This window comes from Hydra viridissima, unplaced genomic scaffold (genome assembly GCF_058129835.1).
Source record: "Hydra viridissima isolate aposymbiotic clone 2 unplaced genomic scaffold, HvirCarnegie_v1 scaffold_8, whole genome shotgun sequence".
NCBI classification, from domain to species: domain Eukaryota; kingdom Metazoa; phylum Cnidaria; class Hydrozoa; order Anthoathecata; family Hydridae; genus Hydra; species Hydra viridissima.
The window spans coordinates 15,599,081-15,623,454 of record NW_028324307.1 but is presented as its reverse complement, the minus strand read 5'-3'; the positions used below and the strand labels follow the sequence as shown (position 1 = coordinate 15,623,454).

Below are 24,374 nucleotides of genomic sequence, written 5' to 3'. Positions count from 1 at the left end.
ATCAAGAAAGGACTTATCCCAATAAATGAATATTTTAAGTAAATTTAGCAAGGAAAAAAGCTAGGAACTGTTAAATATATATATTTTTAAATATATTTTATCAATCAAGTAGTTTAATTTAGTTTAATGAGTTTAAATTATCTATTTATTCGTACAAATATAAGACAAAATTTGTGTTCCAAATAATTTAGAGATCCGTAATAAAAGCATGCAGCAATGCAGCAATGCAGCAATGCAGCAATGCAGCAATGCAGCAATGCAGCAATGCAGCAATGCAGCAATGCAGCAATGCAGCAATGCAGCAATGCAGCAATGCAGCAATGCAGCAATGCAGCAATGCAGCAATGCAGCAATGCAGCAATGCAGCAATGCAGCAATGCAGCAATGCAGCAATGCAGCAATGCAGCAATGCAGCAATGCAGCAATGCAGCAATGCAGCAATGCAGCAATGCAGCAATGCAGCAATGCAGCAATGCAGCAAGTTCCTTTTGTTGTTGTTTTTTCTTTATTCATAATTCCCACGCCGAAAGAATGTTTACCATTTCATATAATTTTTTCCTTTACAATAATTAATAGTAGTGGCAGGTTATATTAATAAAGTGTGTATGGTGTAGAAGCCCTGGCTCAAGCAGAGGCATATTTTTAGAGGATGTCAAACACAAACTGAGAATAGGCAGCTATCATTTGGTTGTTGACTGGAATCAGTTTTGTCGAGACATTTGTGTTTCATATTTTATAAACAATCCAGAACAAATTGGTGGACTAGGATGTGTTGTGAAAGTTTACGAATCTTTATTTTCTAGGAGGAAATACAAAGTTGGTCGATTAGTTCCATAACAATTGATATTTGGAGGGTATGATACAGAAACAAAGAAAGGATTTTTAGTTCCTGTTGCGGATTGTGATACCGCTACATTACTTCCTATAATACAACAATGGATTCTTCCTGGTTCAACTGCGTGGAGTGACATGTGGGCTGCTTACAATAGCTTACTAGTCTTAGCATATCAACATGACACCGTCAACCATAGACTTCATTTGGTTGATCCTCACACAGAAGTTACTGCGAGCCATGTGGAAGCATCGTGGTATCGAGCAAAATCAAAATTAAAAGCAATGATGGGGCCAACTAATCGTGAAATGATTCTGGATTACTGATCAGAGTTTATGTGGGTACAACGGTGTAATGAACATCGCTTCATTCACTTTTGGACCCAAATTGTAGCAAGTTATCTTGTGTGAATTTGAATGCAAAAATGCAAAGTGAGTATATTCTAAAAATATTTAATTTATATACATATAAATAAATTAAAAAAAGTTTCGTTGCGTTCTTCTAGCATACGCTTTTTTTTCATTAGAAATTAAAGAAAATTACACAATATTTTAAAATACTTATACGATGAAAACCATCCATCACTTTTGTTTGATTTTTAGTGGGATTTTTTAAAACTTTGACTTCGAATTAGAGTATTTTTCGTTGATTTTCAAGTCTATGTTTTTATATTTTTCTGAATCAGCATAAAATTCTCTATCATAATCAATCATAAAAAAAAAAGGGAGGGGGGTGCGAAAGTGGAGTAGCCTCGATTCTTCTTTACTTTCATGACTTTCTCTTAATGGAATTTCACCTGAAAAAAAAAAATTTTTTTAATAAGCCTTTTAGCACTAAAATGTACAACAATGTGTGAGTTTGTTCAATTAGTTTGACTAACTATATTTAGTAAAAAAACTGACAGTAATCTTTTTTGTAGTGTGTGTTTGGTGAGTATTAGAGTAAAAAATTAATAACTTAGATTAAACAAAGGAAATCCTAATTTACATTCATTGCTTGCGTGCTCTATTAAGTTACATAAGCACACTTCTGTTAAAGTTATCTTCAACAAATGTAAACATTCTCCTCTTCTATAACAGGCTCAACCTGCGTCATATAATTGGAAGATTCTCCTAAAATAAATATATTTGACCAAAAATTTTTTTAAAAAAGTTACAAAAGTTTAGATAAAAAAAAAGCAGTCAGATACTTGTTTGACGGTCTGTAAATTGGATGAGATAAAAGCAACAATATAGTATAATTACTTTATAACATTACCTTGGTATTTTCAAATTATCAAGATTATTAGCTACCTATATATATTGTTGAATTACTTTTTAATCTTAAAGCAAAAATTACGACATTTCTTCTCTCAGTTCATGAAGCCATTTTTAATTTATACAACAAATATTTTGTTATTATTATAGGATTATAACTTTATTACATTTTGTAAATCATAAAAAATAGTTCAAATAAAAAATTAATGTCTATCAATACTTAGAAGCTATATGAATGGGCAAAAATCTTTGAAGCAAATCTATTATCTAACCATGTAGCTTTCTCGCAGCGAACACGTTTCAATTTTACATTTTCTTTTGTAACAAAAAAATTCTTCTCTACAAACGTCAATATACACTTTACGGAGCTTCTTCCGCGAAATTCAATTACAAACCATTTTCATAAAACATGCTTTCTGAAGGGGCAAGTTTTTTCTGTTAAATCGTTTTTTCCGAGTTTTAAAATTCCAGAAAATTAGAGCCGATTTCGGGCTTGCCCGAATTTAGCCTTAACCCACCTCTTATTAGGATCTGCCCTAAATACACCCTAATGTTAAAAAATCATTAAAAATCTACTAATTTTGTACTGAAAAGAAATGTAAGCTACTATTTTTAAGGTCTGATAAAAAAATTGTTTAATAAAATTCCCCATTAGAATACCCTGAACCACTAAGGGTCCCTAAAGGGGCCTTTAAGTCATTTTAAGGTCATTGATACTTTTTTCAATTACAGCTGATTCCTCTATAAGATAAAACTGCCAAGACTATGGCAAAAAGCATTTAAGACTTTACAGGGTGACCAGAAAAAACGGAGATAAACATTTTTAATCATTTTTTATTAAACCAACAAAAACTAAGTAAAACAACGATGAATAACAACAACATGGACCTTCCGTAATAATATAATCAGCCGATTTCGAAGTGGCCTCCTCCCGCGGCGATACATAAGCCCAAACGCGTCTTGAAATTTTCAGCGATGGGCCGCAGGTCTTTTGGCGAAAATCAATCCCATTCCCGGCGCAGCAATTGCTTCAGCGACTCCAAACTTATGTGGCGTGAAGCACAGCTCCTGGCCTCCAAAATTGACCATACGCTGTAATGCATCGTGTTGAGATCCGGCGAGTAGGGCGGCCATTCCGAAGACGCGATGAAGTCCGGAAAATGAGTCCGACACCAGTATTGAGTTGTTTTCGATTTGTGAGCAGGGGCAGAGTCCTGTTGGAACGTCCATTTCACATCACCGAAGTGCTGTTAGGCCCACGGAAGAACCACAGTCTCGTTAATGTCGCGTCGGTAGACTTCTTAGTTAATATTGACTCCTTCATCCACGAAAACGAGGGGGGTCTTATTGCTAGCGCATATTCCGCCCCAGACCATGACGGACTGCGGATTTTAGCGGTGTTCGACAATGGCCGACGTGCCGGGAGCCTCAGCGGACCAGCTCCTGTTGTTTTGGTGGTTGTGCGCCTGCTCGACGGTGAACAGCTTCTTGTCCGTGAACAGGATGCGCTCCCATCGCTGAGCAGAGGCCCGACGCTTGAGTTGGCGACATCTCTTTTGTTTTTATCGGTGAGCAATTGAATTTTTTGGAGCTTGTAAAGCATGAGGTTAAGCTCCCTTTTTGCCAATTGTCGCACCGATTCACGTTTCATTCCGGTTTCACGGGCGATTTTTCGCATGGAGACCCTCGAATTTCGCTTGACTCGCTTCCTGATGATCTGGCGGTTGGCGGACGTGTTGACGGTGCGTCTTCTACCACTTCCTGGACAGCGACCATCGTAGCCGAGCTCCTTGAAACGATTGACGGCCTTGGACACAGTTTGCTTTAGCACATTAAGCAAGCGAACAATATCACATTGACGCATTCCTTTTTGAAACAACTCCAAAATTGCACTACGTTTAGTTGACACTCTAAAAATATAATATATTTTAGAGATATCAAACTAAGAACATATATATACTAAACATAAAAACATGGAGAATCCGAAAACCAATAAAATTAATTGGATACCGTAAAAAACTTTATTATCAGGACATATTAAATTTTGTCTCCGCTTTTTCTGGTCACCTTGTATTTAATGAAAGATAGCCAAGTAAAACTTGGGTTGATAAAGGTAAAGAATTTTTTAATAAAGATGTACAAAGTCTAGTTGGACTATTCTCTACAGAAAATATAAAAAAGTCAAGTGTTTAAGAAAGTTGGAATTGTACAAAGAAAAAAAAAAGGGAAATGCTTTAGTGGCGACTCAACTCATGTATATGTAAACGTTAGAGATGATGCACTTAGAGATTACAATAATACTATTCACTCTTCGATAAAGTATGGATAAGAATGGATATATGTAATACGAATGGAGCAGATGAGCAAATTTGTAATTTTTGTTTTCAATTCCAACCCTTTAGAATCTCACTTTGACTTCACTGATCAATTACGTCTAAAACATTTTACAATACGACCAGAAATATCTAATTTATTAGATGACCGTTTTGTTAATCATTTAAAATTTAGTTTTGTTGGCCCTTTCAAAAAGTTTGTAACAATCTTTCTGATTAGGGTTTATCTTTTGAGCAGACCAATCATCAGATGTTTATCTTTTGAGCAGAAAAATCATCATATGCTTATCTTTTGAGCAGACCACCTCATCAGATGTTTTGGAAGATAAAAACAATATATCAGCAAAGTCTTTAAAACCATTAAAAGTCTTCTCGCTTCAACAAAATTGATTTCAGTTCGAGTTATAAGTGAAACGTATTTGTTCGCAAACGTAGTAAAAAGTTGCTATCAACAGTATTAAACAGCAGATACGAGCTCACTAAAAATTTGTCGAATTTTTAGCAGCTTTAAGATCTTTGTTGCGCGAACAAGTTTTCTTTGTTTTCTAAACTTTTGATTGGCAGCAAATCGAACTAAAAAGATTAGTGAATTCCTTTTTGTAAAACGTTGAGTTTAGCGCCGTAAATTATTTTAAATTGTCTTAACACGGGGTACTAGCTCTCAGCAATTGCATATTACCCCCGTCCTTGAACCTGCGAAACGTAATTATATTTCGCCATTTTATATTCATTTTTTTAAGAAACCAAATTTTTTCATCTGATTTCCCACAGTTCATGGGAGTAGAAGTCAGACGAATTATAGTCAAGGATTTGTATAATTGATATGAAGATCGCTGGCTTATGGAGCAGGGGCGCTACTCCCTGAATAATGCGGGCATTACTTGCTAATCCTCCTTGGCGTAGAGCACCCTCAGCGTGACATACTAGTCCGCTTTCTCAAGGGCGCCTTATACGTAATCCAATATATATTTGATGGTATTCATGTTAAACTAAGTTCTTCATTACTTGTGGTTATTAAATAAAACTTTGAAAATCTGATATGGTGAGATTTATATTGCATATTAAAAACTAAGAAAAGTCATCAAAATGCGTTGGATTGCCCAATGTATACGTCTATTAAATTCTTGGATGACAAGAACGAAGTCATCCTATCTTTTATTATAGTAAAAACCTTGTCGATAATGCTTACAGATAGTAGGGCTTCAATTTATGAATCATTTGAAAGCTTTTAAGCATACCCTTGAACTTAAGCAAGGGGTTAACAGCTTATTTTGATGATTGCGATCAGATATGCTTTTGAAAATGCCTCTTTTTTTCAGTGCTTTGTAAAGTACTCACTGCCCGAGTAACTTTATCCTTTTGAAAATAACCATAAGAAGTTCTTTATTACTTTTTAAAAAGATTTTAGAAAAAAAAAACTTAGATTTCCTAATACTTCAATTCCCAAATCGATAATAATATCAGTGTTGAAAAGGTGATTTTTACAGAGGAAAATTTTAATTTTTTACTCAATCCGTTTTTCTTGTGTCACAAATTACAGATTGTTTTTAATGCAATAAAAATATAAGCAAACAATCGAACTTTAAGATAACTTCCTTCTTGCCATTCCACGCTTTGGTTTGATATGTAAATTGGGCAGTTCGATGAATTTTGATGACATATAGGTTTTTATAGTATGTAATTTAAATCTACAGCAATTCGTATTTTTTTTTTGAATCGCAAGTAATGAAGAATCTCTTTTTATTAGGTAAATAGCAACCGATTTTTCCTCGAAACAGTTTTAGTCATAAATAATCTCAGTAGTAATAGGATTAGTTGTCTTGTTGAACAAGTAATAGGTTTAGTTTATCACGTGAACACGTTTTTAGAGCTGCACATAAAAAATGCGCCTATTCTAACCAATGAAGTCACCCACAGGTGTTAAAAAGCTTAAAAATTTGATTCACACTGAATTCTTTTCTTTCATTTGGAAACAAAAATTGGGATGTAAAAATTCTCACGCTTAACGTCAATGGTCTTATTAATGCGGCCAAAAGACGCAATCTAATGAACTATTGCATAAGTAAAAACTGCGATTTTTATCTATTACAAGAAAAGCACTGCTGCCATTTTATCGTAGATAAATGGTCAAAAAAATGGCAAAATTTAACTAGAGGAAATTTCTTGTAGAATAACGGCAACCACAAGGAGCGGGGAGCCGCGATCTTGACAAACAAAGATTTAAAAATAAGCGAAATAACCAAAGATAAATGCGGCAGAATTCTTCCAGCCAATTTTTGTTTTAAAAAAAACGAAAATCAGAATAATAAACACATGGCCCAAAAGTACCTCAACAGAAAGAAAATCAGCGAAAGAGGAGAGCGCGTGCGAACTTTTTGACGCGCCTCTGAGCGACCATAAAGCTTTAATCTGCGAAATTAGATATAAAAAAACTAATAGAAGAGCCCCAGGATATTGGCACTTAAACACCGATATTCTTAAGGATGAAACCTTTAAACTCGCAATAGAAGCTGATTTTGAGCGCTTTAAAAAAAACAAAACATCCTACCAAAATAATAACTAATGGTGGGAATCTTTTTAAATATCAAATTAAAGAAACAGCGTTGGAATGCGCCAAAGAATTAAGTTGGCAAAATAAAGTTAAAAGCAAAAATATATTAGAACAAATTGCTAAATAAAAAGCGAGCGAAAACAAAAATAAGGAAAAAATCAAAAACCTTGAAAAAAAAACTTGTAGAGCTTTCAAACAGGTTGGGAGTAGGGAATATCCGGGTCCCAATAGGAACCGAAGAGTCCCGACCTGAACGGGTATCGGACACCGATAAAAGCTAAAAATAATTTTATCGGACTCCGGTTACCCGAACAGGTATTACCCGATAACGCCGATAAAATCGGGTAGTCGAAGTTTTTCATACCCGAACCGATTCAATCTTTCGGGAAATTTAAGTAATAGGTACCCGAAAGTTATTGATCCAATCGGTCCCCGAACTCGATTACCCGAACGGTTCTGCCGGGTATTCTGTGAAAAAGGTCCATTTTGTTCAAAAATAATTGATATTTCTAAAAAAGTTACCTAAGTGGAATATAACCATAATAATCGCAATAATTACATTTTCACATGGCCTTTTGGCAGTTAAAAAAAGTTTAATATATTTCCTTGTGCTCTTCACGCCATCCCACTATGGGACAAAAGTATACAAAATTTTCACAAAAATATTTGTGATAATTATTTTTTTTGTTTATGCCTGTAAATGTCATTACAAAAACCCCATATTGGTTTTCATCAGAATATTTGCAAAATTAGAGATTTGAAGATTGGACTTAGTCCTGAGAAAGGATTTTGTGGGTTGGTTCCTTTCTGAATAACACCATCCAATTTTCAATTTTTTGAAATGTTTTCAATAAAAAGTAAATGAAAAATAGTTTGGGTTTTTTATTATGGCATTAAGAATTATATTATAAGATATTATAAGTAGGTAGATATTGCAGTTATTTAATAATTAATAAATATGAAAAATTTACTGCTAAATATCTAAGTCCACGTCTTCAAAATAGTCAATAAGAGAACCTTAATTTAAATCCATGAAATTTGATTCCTCAGTTGTAGAGTCCCAATCAGCTTCTTGTTCATAATTTTTAAATAATAGGAAATTTATGACAGCATCTGATACCTGATGTTTAATCCTTTTCATTCTCACATCCAGTTTTGCTGAAGACACTATAGGGTCCGATGAATCTAATGCTCGATAAAAAACATCGAGCAAATTACTTTTACAAGAACACTTTCGAGAATGATATCTACGATTCTGCCTATAGTACTTATTACAAGATTCAGCTCCCTCTTCACCAAAAAATCCAGGTGATAATGGTAGTGTCATAATGTTTTTTGAATGACAAACAATTTTATGAAGAGAGGCAGGCATTTTGAACCATTTATACTTACTGATAAGGAATATGTTTCATGGCAGAAGGAACCAAATTTTTCAAAGTCCAAATGTTCGTGACAATTAAGGGCAGCAAGAATTTTTACTTAAAAACGAGTTATACTTAAATAAATATTTTGTGCATGTAGGCTTTCAGAAATAATATTTGATTTAAAATCAAATTATAAAGATGATCACATGCATGTATTAGCAAGGCCGTAGACAACTTTTTTTGATGTTTGAGCTAAGCAACTTTGAAACATGAAGAAAACTCCATATTTAAGTATGTTCATATATATAAGGAATGATGATGCTACACAAAAAATTGTGGTGATTGGAGACTGGGAACAACAAAAACCCCAAAATGTTAGCCGCCCAGTCCCAAAAATGAGAGCAATAAGTCAATTTTGTTATTTTTTTTTTAATTTTAAACTTTATTTATATTCATCAACAAACTTCAAATTTGATTCAATAATATCTTTTTGATCGGCTTTAATGACTTTATAAAGTTTACACCCCCCTCAAATTGAGGTTTTTGTGAAATTCCATCATTCTGTTTGAAATTCTATAACTCTCAAACGGGGATTTTGAGGGGTATGTAGCCTTAACCTTTTTGAAACCCAGAGTATTCACCTTTCATTTGGTACCAAAATAATTGATACTTTTTGATACTATAAAGAATGCGGGTCTTGTAAAGCCAAACATATTGTAATAAACCCAAATTCCGTATCTCTAAATATTTCTTAAAATGTTTTATATGTGGAGAAATATAGATCTGATCAGTTGCAATCAATTGCTAAGAATCACATTTGTAACTATTAAATATGTGTTGTGGGAAAAGCTTCTACTTGTTTGTGCAAATTTTTTGCAAAAAATATCAGAAATTTTCTTTTTTTTTTTTTTTAATTAATAAATATCAATTTCGATAACCTACAATATGAATAGCGTGAGAGATATTTTCAAAGTTCGTTTAGCTGCAAATTTCTATAATCCCTAGTTAATAAAAAATCATATTTAAATTGAAAATAAAAAAATTGTGATTTTTGATTTTTGTGATCAATTTTTATTATTTTATCCCATAGTGCATCCGTTTGACAAAATTACTTTATCTCACCTTTTTTTAAAATGCTCGACTCTGATTGGTTGTTACAAAAATTCCAAGGTAAGCCAAAACCAGTTAAAGCGATCGTAAAGCATCATTGTGTGTCAGAATTGTTTTCTTTTCCGTTTCTTGAGATGATATTAGAAAGGTTGTAATTTTAAAATTTTGAATTTAAAATTTGACGTGCGTAGAAGAGAAAAACATTTCGAACATGTTTGCTTCCCAGTCAAGTGCTCTGTCATTACAAAGTCTAGGCAAGTTGATACTGAAAACGAAGAAGGAAGTGAATGTGAAAAAGAAAATCCATCACTATCTTCAGATCCAGATGACCTGCCTCCCTATGAAAACGAAGCCAAAAAAACAGGTAATTCATTGTTTAATATAATTAGTTTAACTTCTTTGCTTAGTGCTTGTAAATTTTTTTACAGGGTGCTAATTACCTTCAAGCATCGCTTCAATTTGAAAAAAATCCAGACAAGTTGTCTACCTGGTTGCCAACTACTTAAACCCATGTTACAAATGTGAGTGAAAAATTATTTTAAAATTTTTTTAGTCAAAAGTGGCAATGCAACTGGTTGTAGTCTACTTTTGTGCAAGTTCCCAATTCACCATTAGAGGTGCCAATTGTCAAAAGTAACATCTAAAGTTGCTAATAATAATAATTGCTACTAATGATCTGAAGTAATGCAATCTAAAGTTGCAAATAGTTAAAAGAAATGAGAGGGAATAGTTGAAAATAATTCCAAAAATGCAAATGGATGTAAATATTTGGACACAAACTCAGTAAAAATTGGTTAAAGTATGAAAAAGTCTGACTATCTGCCCTTAAAGTTAGTCTTTTTGCCCATGAAATTCTAACTTTTTAAATTCTCTTTTATATTTTTTAGACCAATACATCAAGTTCTTGAAAGCCAAGCTCAAAGAAACAAAATTCAGTCTTTAGAACTTGGCCAAGGATCCTGAAGTAGCTGTCAAAGAGTTCTGAAGTAGCTGTCAAAGACTCCGAGGTTGAACCATTCCTCGTCAACGACAGCCTTCGGCACTCACAATTTGGAAGCTTCTTTTTGAGCTTTATCCAGCCAAAGAAGCATAAGAAGAGCGCGACTGGATTGAAAGGAGAACTTTTTGCCTATGAAAATGATGTTTAGGCAGTTTCTGCATGGATGGAAAAGCCAATACAGTTCTGGGTGAGAAAACGGAACATCTATCCAATTCTTTCAAAGGCCGTCTTTGCTATCCTGAGCATTCCTGCATGTTCACCATCCTCAGTACGCTTGTTCAGCGCTGCCAGCCTGACAGTCACGAAGGGAATGAACCGTATGGAACCTCTGAAGGCTGAAAAACTACTCTTCATCAAGAACAACTACTCACAGTTTGAGAAAAAAATGTCCAAAAGCTCTTCATCAATTCCAAATGAGGACCCGAACGATGACATCGAGGAAGCCCTTGTTGACGCAATTTACATTATGGACATGTATGAAATTGAAGAAGACAATGAATTTGTCTAAAATGATTTTTTAAAACTTGGTTCAGAATTCTTCCAATTTATTTCTTGCTAAGAAACTCATGAAAACAGTCTCCGAATCAGTACATCTCCAAACTTTAAATGTTTATTTGTAATCAGTGTTAGATTAAAGTTCTATGGTGAAATTGCTACACTTGCCAGTGTTTTATTTCTATGATGACTAAACCAACTAGTATGTTTAGAGAGTTAACTTTTGGTACCAAAACTGCATATACTTTCATATCATTTAACCTCTTTTATTTATTCATGTTGTTTAATTAACTGTAGATGTTAATCAAATATTTCATTAGTTAACTCCCAGCTTAAGTGAGTTAAATTTAGTACATTTTATAAATTTTACATTATACGTTTCACTGACTATTCCAAAGATGCTAAAATTACCGTAAGCAATAACTCGTAACAAAAATTCAGTGACTTTTAGCGATTTTCGCAATTTTTAATAATCTTTTACTAAGTTTCGGGACCCAAACGGTGATAAAGCCAAAAACCTTACGGATTTTAAAGCCAAAAACCTAACGGTTTTCGGGCAAAATAAGTTCAATACCCGAACGGGTACCCGATAGTTTATCGGTTTTGGTTCTTTAGCTGTCAGTGCTCGATAACCCGTTCGATCATTGTTTCGGGTTATCGGGATATCGGGTATTTTACGGGTTTATACCCGAACGGGTTCGGGACCCAATGGCATTCCCTAGTTGGGAGTCGTTGTAACAACAAAACAAGCTATAGTGGAAGAGGGCGAAACACGCTCCAAAGCGCTTTTTCAAAAGAAAACAATCAAAAAAAGGAAACCATTAAAAAAGACAGATGCGGCGATTGTCTTTCACGGTCGTTCAGAAGCGTTAAGTTATTATACGCGAGCGCAGTAGTAACTTAAAAAATTCAAATTTTAATAATGGCTACGGTTCGTGGCAACGAATTTTTTATTTAGTTCACTGATTATTTATATATGTTTTCATATAAATCATCATTTTAAACTCTTTCTAAAACTGAAATCATAATAAGCATATCTCAGTTGCATAAGAAAATGATTCAAATAAGATAAAGATTATATCAAAAAGTTTAAAGTTGCGCTTTTCTAAGTAAATTAACATTCTTGAATATGCTGATTTGTTGGCGCTAATTTACTTTTCTACCCCCCTATTTTTATTTTTGATTATGATAGAGAATTTTATCCTGATTAAGAATCGTATAAAAACATAGACCTGAAAACCAAAGGAAAGTTCTCTAATTTGATGTTGAAGTGTCAAAAAAATATACCAAAATCGCTAATATTCGCCATCTTTTTTTATAACACTTTAAAAGTTCACTTTTAAAGTGTTATATAAAAAGTTTTACCTGACGCATAAAAGACCATTTTCCTCTTTTTACTAAATACTATGTTATTCTATTTGTAAAATTTTTTTTAGATTATAATTTTTTTTTGTTTTGTAGATCTTTTCCAAGCATTGGGCAATTAATTCCTTTGAATAATTGTCCCATTGTATGTTTTTTCATTTTATATATAAAAAAGATCGCTTAAAACAGGCAATTAACCACAAAAACATTATGTTATTGGTCAGCGCACGAGCACACTTTAAAAATTGCTTAAAACAAAGGAAAACTCATTTTCCGCTCACAAATTGAACACAATAATACTCAGTTGTATACGGTACTACTACTAGTAAATGAGAGTTCTGGGACAAAATCATTTTTTCATCTTCGTTGTGAAAATTTTGATAATTGCGGGGTAAAAATTTTCTGGGGGAAAAAAAAAATTTCAAAAAAAAATTTTTCAACAAAAAAATTTCAAAAAAAAATTTCAAAAAAAAATTGAAATTTTTTCTTTGCTAAAAAAAATTTCAATTTTTGAAAAGGTCTTTAAATTTTCCAGTGCGAAAATTTTCTTTTTCTTTTTTTGTTTGGTCTTGTTCTTTTTTTGTTTGGATGAGTGATTTGAAAATTTCAATTTCGCGCCATTGGGCTCCATTATTTTTTTTAATTTTAATGGGATCCTGTATTTTCCTCATTTCGTAAGATTCTAATTTTGCGAGTGCCAACGGAATTCATTTTAATTCGTCAAGAAAATTTTTTTTCACAAAATTAAATTTAAAAAGGGGACGCTTGAGAATAGGGAGTTTGGTCCGAGAAGCAATCCGGCGCCGATAGATTCGTATCCTTTTACGCTTTTCAAACAAAATCCATCTCTGACTGAGCTTCCTTTGACCCATGGTGTTAAAAACAGTCCGTTGCCTCTATGAGTCCCCATTTTAAAAACGTTTCCATTTTTTTTGACGTAAATGATACCTCTTCCTGAAATTTTATCGATCACAGTGGACCCAAGCGAAGAGGCAGCTCCACCCAATAAACCAGCGGCAACCACTGGAGTGGCTCGAGCTGCAAGCATTCCCAATAAAGGCAAAAGAGCTCCAATAAATTCTCCTTTCACTTTTGAGTTGGGTTCTACTTGAGTTTTGCTCATTTTAATGGTTACTCTAACTCCTCGATGGAGAGCGTCCACAATTTTTCGATGTTGACTCTCCGTCACAAGCAAAATGTCGTTTCCGTTAAAATCATCTCTTGAAATCCTGATGCTTACAGGCTTGCCTTCCATCATGGATTTTTTTATTTTTTCGATCTGCCCCTGAGACACATTTAGTTTCACACTGATATATTTGCTCATTTTTTAAATGTCGGAAAAAATATTTGTTTCACTTCTCGAATGTGATATCGTATTGTGACGTCTTCCCCTCGAAAGTCGATTAAATTTCCATTTTGATCGACGATGCGAGTGATCATCGTGGAAATATCGGGGACTTTGACAGGGAGGTAAACCAAATGGGTGGGTCTTTCGATGATTTTGAAACCTGGACCCACGTCGGGATAAAAGGAGTAAATGCAATTTAATTGTGAGCCGTTGATGTATGCCGACCCGATGACGTTGTTGACGATTCTGATCGTGTTGACGCTCGAAATTCTGACAATGTCGTCGGACTCGTATTCGGAATTGGAGTCCAATTGTCTTTTTTTGAATCCCAAAAGTGAGGCGATGCTGTTTTCAACGTTCACGTCCATCAAATAATTTAAACCAAGTTTGATGGTTGATTTTAAAGTGTTTGAGTTGGACCGATTTTGATGTTTTCAGGGGAGTAGATGATTTTATTTGCTGTGACGTAGCTTGCACTTTGTGACGCGTAACTTTTGATTGTGTTTGAGATGGACTTTTGCAAGTAATTGTTGATGCCGATGATGTCGTAGCTCCCGTCTGGAATGGTGATGTTTTCCCAATTGCCTCCATTGTTCATGCTGTACCTGAAAGAATTGTTTTTGCTGGTGATGTTTGGAAAGCTGTTGTACGTCTCCAGACCGAGAAAAGCCATCTCATAAGTTTTCCCTTTTTCAAAGACAATTTTGTCCAAAAATTCTGTTATTATTACGTTGGAATTTCCATCCACGTCAATGATTATGCCTGACATTTTTAATAGGCGTCACTTTTTTTTAAAATCATTTTTTTCAATGGCCTCTTTTTGGACAATAAAAATTGTCAAATCCGCTTCGATATTTTCCATTGTATTTTTCTTCGATATTTTCCAATGTATTTGATGGCAAATCAATCACCGCAAATCCGTGAGGTTCAGACCAGCAATGTCTGCAAAACTTTTTAAACTCTTCTTTTCCTATGTTGTTCGAAACGTGGTCTCGATAAATGTGGTCCAAATTTTTTGAATCATGAGGAAACAGACAAACAAAATTGGTGTTTTCTCTGATGGTTTGTCTGGGGAGCATGAAATAATTTTGAGCGAGGTAAAAGCAGTCGACGTTGGAGTGCCTTCCTCGGATGTAATATTTTTCGCACTTGTTTTGTTTGGTCAATTGCAAATCGTCAAAGATCATCAAATTGTTTTTGGTTGAATCGAGATCTTCAGGTTCAGGCACGTTGTCAGACGTTTCGAAAAACCGACACTCCATGTCCTCGTTTTCGGAATAATCTTTTGAAGAGTCGTTGATGACACATTCAGGATTTAAATTCAATTTTTCGATATAGCTTTGTACCTTGAACAAATCGAGAATAGCCTCTTTTGGCAAATTTTTTTTGAACGAACTTTTGAGTATTTTGTACTCGGGTTGGAAAAGAGATTTCCCAAAAACTTGCAAATGGTTGTAATCCAACCATCCAGGTCTTAACAGCAAATTTAGAAGCAAAGTTGTTTTCCCACAACCTGATTTTCCGACGATGATTCCTCGAATGCTTCTCGGTAGAAGCTTGTTGTTGTTCCTTTTGCTTTTTCCAATATTCCATGTCAAATCAGCAACTTCCATTTTTTTAATTTAAAAATATTTTTTTTAAATAAAAATGTACTGCGTCAAATGCAAAAGGAAAACAGAAACGATCCATTTGAGAAGCGAAATCTCAAAAAACAACAGAAATATGATCAAAGGAACTTGTGACGTTTGCGGAACGACAAAATGCAAGTTTGTTCCTTTGCATTAATCATTTCAAAAAGGGGGAGACTTGGTGGAATCAATCAACAAATTTTCAAAAAAAATAAAACTTCCGTGGGCAAAATTCCCAGGAGAAATGCACATTCCAGGAATGAATTTTGTAGGACCTGGCACAAACTTGGACAAAAGGCTCACTTCAACCGACATGCATCAGGAGTGGAGCAAACCGGTGGACAGAGTGGACAGAAATTTGGCAGATCAAATGATGCTTGAAGAAATGAACTCCATTCCAAATCCCACTCAAAAAGAAATCAACGAAAGAAAACTCATCACTCCCATCATCAAAGCCAAAGCCAAATTCGGACTGGGTGTCGCAAAAAAAAAAAAATTCCCGAGAGTCATCTGAAATGGACGGATCAGCTTGCAGAGGAGCTTCACAAACCGGTGATTCATCATTTCGAAAAAAGAAAAGTGTTTGCGAATGACGTCGATGAAATATGGGCTGCAGATTTGGTTGACATGCGCTCTTTTTCAAAATTCAACAACGGAGTAAAATATATGCTCATGATTATTGACGTTTTTTCAAAGTATGGATGGATCGTTCCTTTAAAAAGCAAAATGGGTCTTGATGTGGCTGAAGCGTTGAAAGAAATCTTTGAAAAAAGAAAGTGCACCAAAATGTGAGTGGACAAAGGAAAAGAATTTTATAACAAGCACGTGAAAGCGCTGGGAGTGCAATTATACTCCACTGAAAACGAAGAAAAAAGTTGCGTCGTTGAACGATGGAACAGAACGATGAAAGAAAAAATGTTCAAATTCTTTTCAGCAAACAACACCAAAAAATACATTGACGTTTTGGACGAAATGGTGAAAAATTACAACAACACAAAGCACTCTTCCATCAAAATGACTCCAGTTGAAGCCAGCGATGAAAAGTAAGGTCTGGATGAACCTAAATGGAAAGGTGCAAAAAGAAAGACCAGAACCGAAATTTTCAATGGGTGACAAACTGAGGATCACAAAAAAGAAGTCCAATTTTGAAAAAGGGTACACGCCGAGATGGATTGAGGAGGTTTTCACAGTGTCAAAAACTCAGCACACGGATCCACCCACGTTATAAGTCACCGACGCCAACGGTGAAGAAATTCAAGGAACTTTTTACGAGCAAGAAATGCAAAAGACCCATCAAGACATATTCAGAATTGAAAAAATAATTCGCCGAACAAAGAGCAAATCATTAGTCAAATGGTTGGGATATCAAGACTCGTTCAACTCGTAGGTGGATCATAAAGAATTGATCCGGTTGAAAAAAATGATTTAAAAAAAATTTTTTCTTTATAAAAAGATGAATTTTCTGACGATTGAAAATTTTGATGAGAGCAAATTATCGATTGGAGAAATTTATTCAGCAACCAAACCAATTCAGTACCAAAAGATTCCTCTTTTTATGATTACCCCTCTGGAAAAGGTCCTGTCATTTTGAGGACTCCCGTTTTGTTTTCGCTGGGTGTGTTTGAAAGTTGCAGTTTTGAAAAGAAAGAACTGAATGGTTATTCCATGTCCTTTCTCGGTTTTAACGAAAAAAATGGAATGAGCGAAGAAGAAAGAAAGTTCATTGAGGTGACTGAAAAAGTATTAAAATTTCTTCGCAATCAAGTCAAGGAAATGGTGCCAACTTTGAAAAAAGGAGGAAGAATGAAAAAAAGCATGACGGAAGATTTGTCCATTTTTAAAAACAAATCTGAGAATCCAAACGCAGCACCCATTTTTTTCGGAAAGTTGTTCACAAAGAAAAACGAAAAAAAAATTGAAGTGTCTTCTCTGTTTTTCAAAAAGAAAACGAAAGACATCAATGAAAAAAAAATGCTCGTGAAAGCGAATCCTTTGGAATACATTCGACAAAAGTGCTACGCCATCGCTTCTTTGAAAATTGAAGGTGTTTTTGTCGGAGCACAGATCGAGTCCATTCAGGTTAAAATTCCCGAAGTGGTCATTGCAAAAAATGCACCATCTATTCAAAGCATCATGGGTGATGATTTGGATTTGGGAGAAGTGGAATCTGATGATGAATTGCGAAATCGCGTAAAAAAAAATGAAAATAAAATGATTTAAAACATTTTCTTTTCATGTTAAAAAATGCATGCCCCTCACAAGTTGTTTAAAAACAGCGCCTTAGCAGAACTCCACAGTTTGAATTTTCATTTGGGACATTTGGAGGAGAGAATCAAAGAGTTGGAACAAAAAAATCCGAAAAACATTTTTGTTGTCAAAAAAAAGATGGATCATCCCACCTATTTCAAGGCCAACGGACAGCGCGAGATTTTTGCTCAGAAAGACATTAAATTTTTTGCTCTTTCTTACACGCAAATATCGTTGTCCGTTGGACTGAATTTGGAGAAAGGAATTGCTGTCGTCACTTTGATGAACAAAATCAGCGATCAATTGAAGTACCACAAAAACGATGTTATTTTTTCAGAGTATGTGGATGACGTCATTTTGGATGTGAGTAACAACAGCCACCAGGACGTCATCGTCAAAAAAGGTGAAAAGCTTTGTAAAATAAATCACATCGATTGGAATTTAAAAAAATCATGACTTTTAAAAAGATGGAAATCTTGAAAAACAAAGACAACATTTATCCGACTCTTCCGACAGCACCATCGGATGGAGGTCACATTTATCGTCTTCAAAAGATCAGTGAGATCCAAAAAGAAATGGAGGATGAAAAAGTGAAGAGAATGGCTCTAAGCAAAAAATACCATCGAGCTGCGAAGATTATTCGTTTCGCAGATGATGGATTGCAAACGTTGTGCATTGGTTTGGGAATCACAGGAATTGCACTTTTGTCAACCGTCGTTGCCACTCCAGTATCGATTGCGTGCGAGGGTATTGCTGTTGGAATGGGAGCTTTGTCCATTTTCGGAAATCAACAGAACAAAAAACTGATACTGAAGGCCGAAAAGCACGAAAAATTGAAAGTTCTTTCCGAGTCAAAATTGAACACCATTAGCGATCACATTTCAAAATCGCTCATGGATGGATTTGTGAGCAATTCCGAGTACGAATTAATTCTCAGCGAGCTTCAAAAGTTCAAAGCCATGACTCAAGAAATACGAACCAATGCAAAAAGCAGCATTGACGAATTGACTAAAGAGTCGCTGATTCAAAAAGGAAGAGAAGACGCAATAAAAGCATTCAACAACCTGTTCAAAAAAGGTGAATAAATGCAAACACAAACGAGTTTTCGTTTTTTGTTTAAGTTTTTTTTCTCCGTATTTTAAAAATGTCCTTCTTTAAAATACATGACCCGAAAAAGAGAGAGGAGATTGTGAAAAATTATATGGCCAACAGAGAAAAACTTTACAATGAGAGCCTCAACGCCAACATTTCAGATACAAATTTTCAGGCTGATTTGAGCAAGTTTTACAGACCGCTCATCGAGAGCAGTGAAAAGGTGAAAAACGAGCTGAAGAGCATCGCTGATAGGGTGGTTAATGTTGAGCCATTAGCTTTGACTTATCCAGAAAGCAAGTCGTCTTTTGAAAGTTTCAAGAGTGTTGAAAAACCTCCTGAAAGAATGATTGTTGGAAATACCTAGAATTGACTTGGATATTTTGAAAAAATCCGAATTCATGAATTTAATGGCTAAGAAAATTTCCGTTCCAGTGGCATATAAGGCAAACAAAGTCGAAAGGCAAGCCATTCCCGCTAACCTCACAGAATTCACCTGGACTCTCGGAAGAATCACGGACAAAAGCGTTCCGAGATATATCATATTTGGACTTCAGACAAACAGACCTTCCAGTCAAACCCCAAACCCAGTCGTATTCGATCATTGCGATGTCAATAATTTTTTCGTGACCGTCAATGGGATAAAGTATCCAAATTACAATTACGACTTGAATTTTGGAGAAAAGAAAATTGTTATGGCTCATTCTGACGCATTCTCTTTTGACGAAAAATATTACGGAACAAGCGAACTTGTTTGTCAATCCGGTTTGACTCTGATTGAATAAAAAAATTTGTTTCCGTTGTTCTTTGTCGACATCAGCAAGCAAAAAGAAATAGTTGTTTCCGAAACGGCCGAATTCTGAAAAATTTGCTGAGGGAAAATGGAGTAACAAAAACTTCAAACAATTTGTTGACTTTGATGATGATTGCGGTTGAGAACAATCTGATCAGCAAAGATTTGCTTTTGGAAGGTGCAAAAGAAGACAGGCCTGTAGGCCGACCAAAAAAAGAAACGAAAACGGAAAAGGTGCAAACGGAAAAGGTTAAAAAACCGATCGATCCAAAATACGAAAGACTTGGTTCAATTCGAAAAAAACCTGTGTCTGTGAAAACAACCAACATCGAAACCGGGGAGGTGGTTGAATATGGATTACTTTACAAAGCGATGAAAAAGACGGGGCATGGATGGATATATTTGGAGCGTCGAAATGGAAAAGTGGAAGATGGAATCAAGATTGAAATTTTAAATTCTGAAAAACTCGAAAACCTCAAAAAAGTTCAAAGTCCAAAAAAAATGAAAAAAATTTTTCAATTCTCGGAAAAAAAAAGAATTGAAAAAATGAAAAATGAATAAAAATTGATTTTGAGAAAAAAAAATTTCTTGGCATAATAAAATGGAAAACGAAATGCGAAAAATCGCCAAAGACCAAAAAATTGATTTTGAGTTAAAAATTTTCTTGGCAAAATAAAAATGGAAAACAAAACTTTCAAAGAAAAAAAAGTCAAAGAGAAATCTCTGACGAAATTGCGAAGTGAAGCCAGAGACCGGGCGATAAAAGGTTTTTCAAAAATGACCAGGGATAAGCTCGTTGAAGCAATAAAAAACACGAGGCCTGTTATTGGTGTTAAACCTGTAACACGTCGAAGAACAACGAATGCTGCAAGACCGGTTCCTGCTCCGCGTCCTGTCGTTGTGAGACCTGTTCCTGCTCCGCGTCCCGTTAGGCCGGTTCCTGCTCTTCGTCCTGTTTTCAACGACTTGATTTCATTCGGACCAGCTCGCTTGCAAAATCAGGTGACAAGAGCTGAACCATCTATCCTTAACACACCTGTTGCCGATTCAACGAGCGTCATCACACCCAGGCCGGTTCCTACTCCTCGTCCTGGTTTGTTTTCAAGAATTGCAACGACCGTCTCCAACAGTTTCAACCAAGTGCTTGAGTATGTTGATCCGTACGTTCTAGAGGTGGTGAAAAAAAAATTAAAAAATACAAAAAGAGAATTGAAAAAAAGAATCTTGTCTCTGAAATCGCTTGTGTTCAGAAAACCACAAATTGATTTTCAATTGACCGATCACGCGCTGAAGCATGTTGCCAAACAATTTTCACATCAAGTCGAAGGAGATCATCGTAACGCTTCTGCTTTTAGATTTGGCAAAAGACGGTGCGATGAAAATTCTTCAAGAAAATAAAAATAAAAAAGTGTTCATTGTTTTGACTTGCGAGATGATGAGTGTGAGCATTACGACTGGAGAGGAAGTGTATCGAATTGTCCCTTTTTCATCAAAAGCTGGAATTATTTTGGAGTCGACAGATTTGGTAGAATTTTACGACACAGCAAAAGAGGAAATTTTGGAAAACATGACCAAGTACAACAAAATGGGTTCGAATCGCATAGTGTCCACCATCTTGAAAATGGATATCAACTTGCTTGATTACAATCCATTCGGCTTGAGGTCCTACATTCCTCTCGATGATTTTCTGGCAAGAAAAAAAGCAATTATCAACATGGAAAACGAAGACAACGAATGTTTCAAATGAAAAAAAGCCATGCAAAGCTTTATAAATTTGTCACATTTTCCATTCAGTAAAAATTTTCCATTCAGTTCTCTAAAAAATACACTGTTATTACTTTATCTAAATTGTTTTTCCAACAGTTATTAGTAAATATTCCTCGTTGCAGCTGATAAAACAATTACTATTTCATTAATTTGTTTTTTAACTATTTTATTTGTCTAACACACACTATCGGTTTTCACAGATCTTTTTTCCAATTTATTGCATGTTAAAGGGAGGTGGGTGGGTATGGGGAGTACTAGTTAATTCAAAGTTATTATCAAATTTCTTATATTCCAAAGTTAAAATTAGCTACTAGCATTTATGCTTTACTAGAGAGAGAGAGAGAGAGAGAGAGAGAGAGAGAGAGAGAGAGAGAGAGAGAGAGAGAGAGAGAGAGAGAGAGAGAGAGAGAGAGAGAGAGAGAGAAAATAAAGTAAAAGAGAGCAAAAAACAAAATAAATTTTTATTTTAATTACCGTCTCAAGGTTTTTGAACATGAAAGAGAAACACGTTGAAAGAATTGACAAAGACTTGATTGAAAAATCGAAAGAGTTGAATTGGGAAGGGATTGAATTTCCAGTCAAACTCGATCGAATCAAAAAATTTGAAAAAAATAATCCAGAAATCAGCGTGAATGTTTTCATGTTCGAAAATAAATCCATTCAACCTTTACTAATATCGAAATGTTTAAACAGAAAACATGAAATTGATTTGCTGCTCATTTCAGACGAAAAAACGAATCATTATTGTCTGATCAAAAATCTGAGTCGACTCATTTCCTCCCAATCATCCAAACACAACGGCAAAAAATATTTTTGCAGAAATTGTTTGCAAGGGATGAAAAGCGATGAAGATCTTTCAAGACATTCAGCCTATTGCAGAGAGCACAGCTCAGTTAGAGTCGATCTTCCAAAAAAAAAATTCGTTCATGAAGTTTGAACACAAAGAAATGTCGATGAGAGTTCCATTTGTGGTTTATGCCGACTTTGAAAGTTTCATCAAACCGATGGATTCGTGCGAACAAGACCCAAGCCAGTCGTACACCAAAAAGTTTCAAAAGCACGTTCCAAGTTCCTTTTCCTATTACATCAAATGTTTTGACGAAACCGTTTACGATAGTGATCCGTCAATTTCCACATCGTCAAGCGAGAACGACGACGTTGCCCAATTTTTTGTTGAAAGTTTGGAAAGAGAAATAAAAGAACTTTATGGAAAGACCGGGAAAAAAAATATGATCATAACAGAAGAGGATGAAAATCATTTCAAATCCGCGACAGTTTGCCATATTTGAGAAGAAAAAATTCTCGATAATGATAAAGTGCGCGATCACTGCCAATTTACTGGAAAATATCGAGGAGCTGCCCACAACGATTGCAATTTGAAATACAAAATTCCAAAATTCGTTCCTGTCGTTTTTCACAATTTGTCAGGTTACGACAGCCATCTGTTCATCAAGAAATTGTCTGGTGGAAAATTAACCTGCATTCCAAACAACGAGAAAAAAATCAAAGTGGGGGATTATATTGGAAAAGATGGAAAACCAAAAGAAAAAAAAATTGAATTGAGATTCATCGACAGTTTTAAATTCATGGCCTCCAGTTTGGACAGTTTGTCTAAAACTTTAAAGCCAGAACAGTTCAAAAACCTCGCAAAATATTTTGAAAGAAAAAAATTTGATTTGTTGCGCAAAAAAGGCGTGTACCCTTACGATTGGATTGACTCATTCAATAAATTTCATGAAAAGCAATTGCCTCCAAAAGAAGCGTTTTTCTCCAAACTCTACCACGAGGAAATTAGCGACGAAAATTATGCGCATGCGCAAACAGTCTGGAACGAGTTTCAATGCAAAACATTCAGGGATTCTCACGATTTGTACAACGTGTCTGACGTTTTGATTCTGGCGGATGTCTTTGAAAATTTCTGGGACGTTTGCATGAAACATTACAAGCTCGACCCCGCCTGGTATTACACATCTCCCGAGTTGGCTTGGGACGCTTGTTTGAAAATGACAAAAATAAAATTGGAATTGTTGAGCGATCCTGACATGCTTCGCATCGTCCAAAAAGGAACCCGTGGAGGAATCAGCATGATTTCAAACCGACTTGGAAATATCGAACAACAAATACATGGGAGATTCATTCGATTCGAGCAAAGAGCCGTCCTTCATTCAATACTTGGACGCCAACAACTTGTACGGATGGCCCATGAGCAAACCTCTTCCCACTCAAGTTTCGAATGGATGGCTGAAGACGAACTTTCCAATTGGAAATCGATTCCGTGCATTTTGGAAGTTGATTACCCTCTGGCTCCTGAAAGAATGAAAATTGAAAAAGTGGACAAACTCGTTCCAAATTTGAACGACAAAAAGAATTACGTCCTTCACAGCGAAAACCTGAAATTGTATGAACGATTGGAAATGAAAATTTCAAAGGTGCACAGAGGCATCAAACTTGAGGAACGGGATTGGATGAAACCATACATTGACCTCAACACCAATTTAAGAACAAAAGCCACCAACGACTTTGAGAAGGATTTTTTCAAGCTAATGAACAATTCGGTGTTTGGAAAAATCATGGAAAACATTGAAAAGCGAGTGGACGTGAGACTGGTGACAAAAAAGGAAGAAGCAATGAAGTTGTCGGCCAAACCAAATTTCACCAGGCACACGATTTTCAATGAAAACTTGATCGCCGTTCACATGAAAAGAACAAATCTATATCCCAAATAAATAGGTTTCAACAAACCTATTTATTTGGGAATGTCCATCTTGGATTTGAGCAAGACTTTGATGTTTGAATTCCACTACGACTACATCAGAAAAAAATATTCCGACAAAGCAAAGTTGTTGATGACGGACACGGACTCGGTGATTTATGAAATCAAAACGGACGATTTTCACAAAGACGTTGACGAGGATGTGGAAAGCAAATTCGACACGAGTGAATTTGACAAAAACCATCCTGCCATTCAAAGCGTTGGGTTTAAGGTTGGTGCAAACAAAAAGGTCATTGGGATGTTCAAAGACGAAACCGTAGGAAAACAGATTGAAGAGTTTGTCGGTTTGCGGTCGAAATTGTACTCTTACAAAATCCATGAAAAAGAACACAAAGGGTGCAAAGGAGTCAAAAGAAATGTCGTGCAAAAATACATCACCCACGACGATTACAAAAAATGTCTCGAAACCAAAAAATAAAA

At 35.2% G+C, this 24,374-nt stretch overlaps 1 protein-coding gene across 3 annotated transcripts in view; it reads left to right on the top strand.

Annotated features, from left to right (window-relative positions):
* Positions 1–24,374, top strand: part of LOC149885316 (uncharacterized) — a 48,136-nt gene extending 23,762 nt beyond the window's left edge. The window contains exons 2-5 of one of the 3 annotated variants that reach the window (XR_016455207.1): positions 804–1,263; positions 9,427–9,506; positions 9,638–9,967; positions 10,334–11,104. Coding sequence is in view for 1 of the 3 variants with exons in the window: in XM_090096651.1 (XP_089952777.1) it covers positions 22,768–23,907 (1,140 nt within the window). In the remaining 2 variants the exon portion in view is untranslated. Of the gene's footprint in view, positions 1–803; positions 1,264–9,426; positions 9,968–10,333; positions 11,105–21,664 lie in introns of those variants that run through there. The other 2 variants (XR_016455205.1, XM_090096651.1) reach the window with 2 other exon arrangements.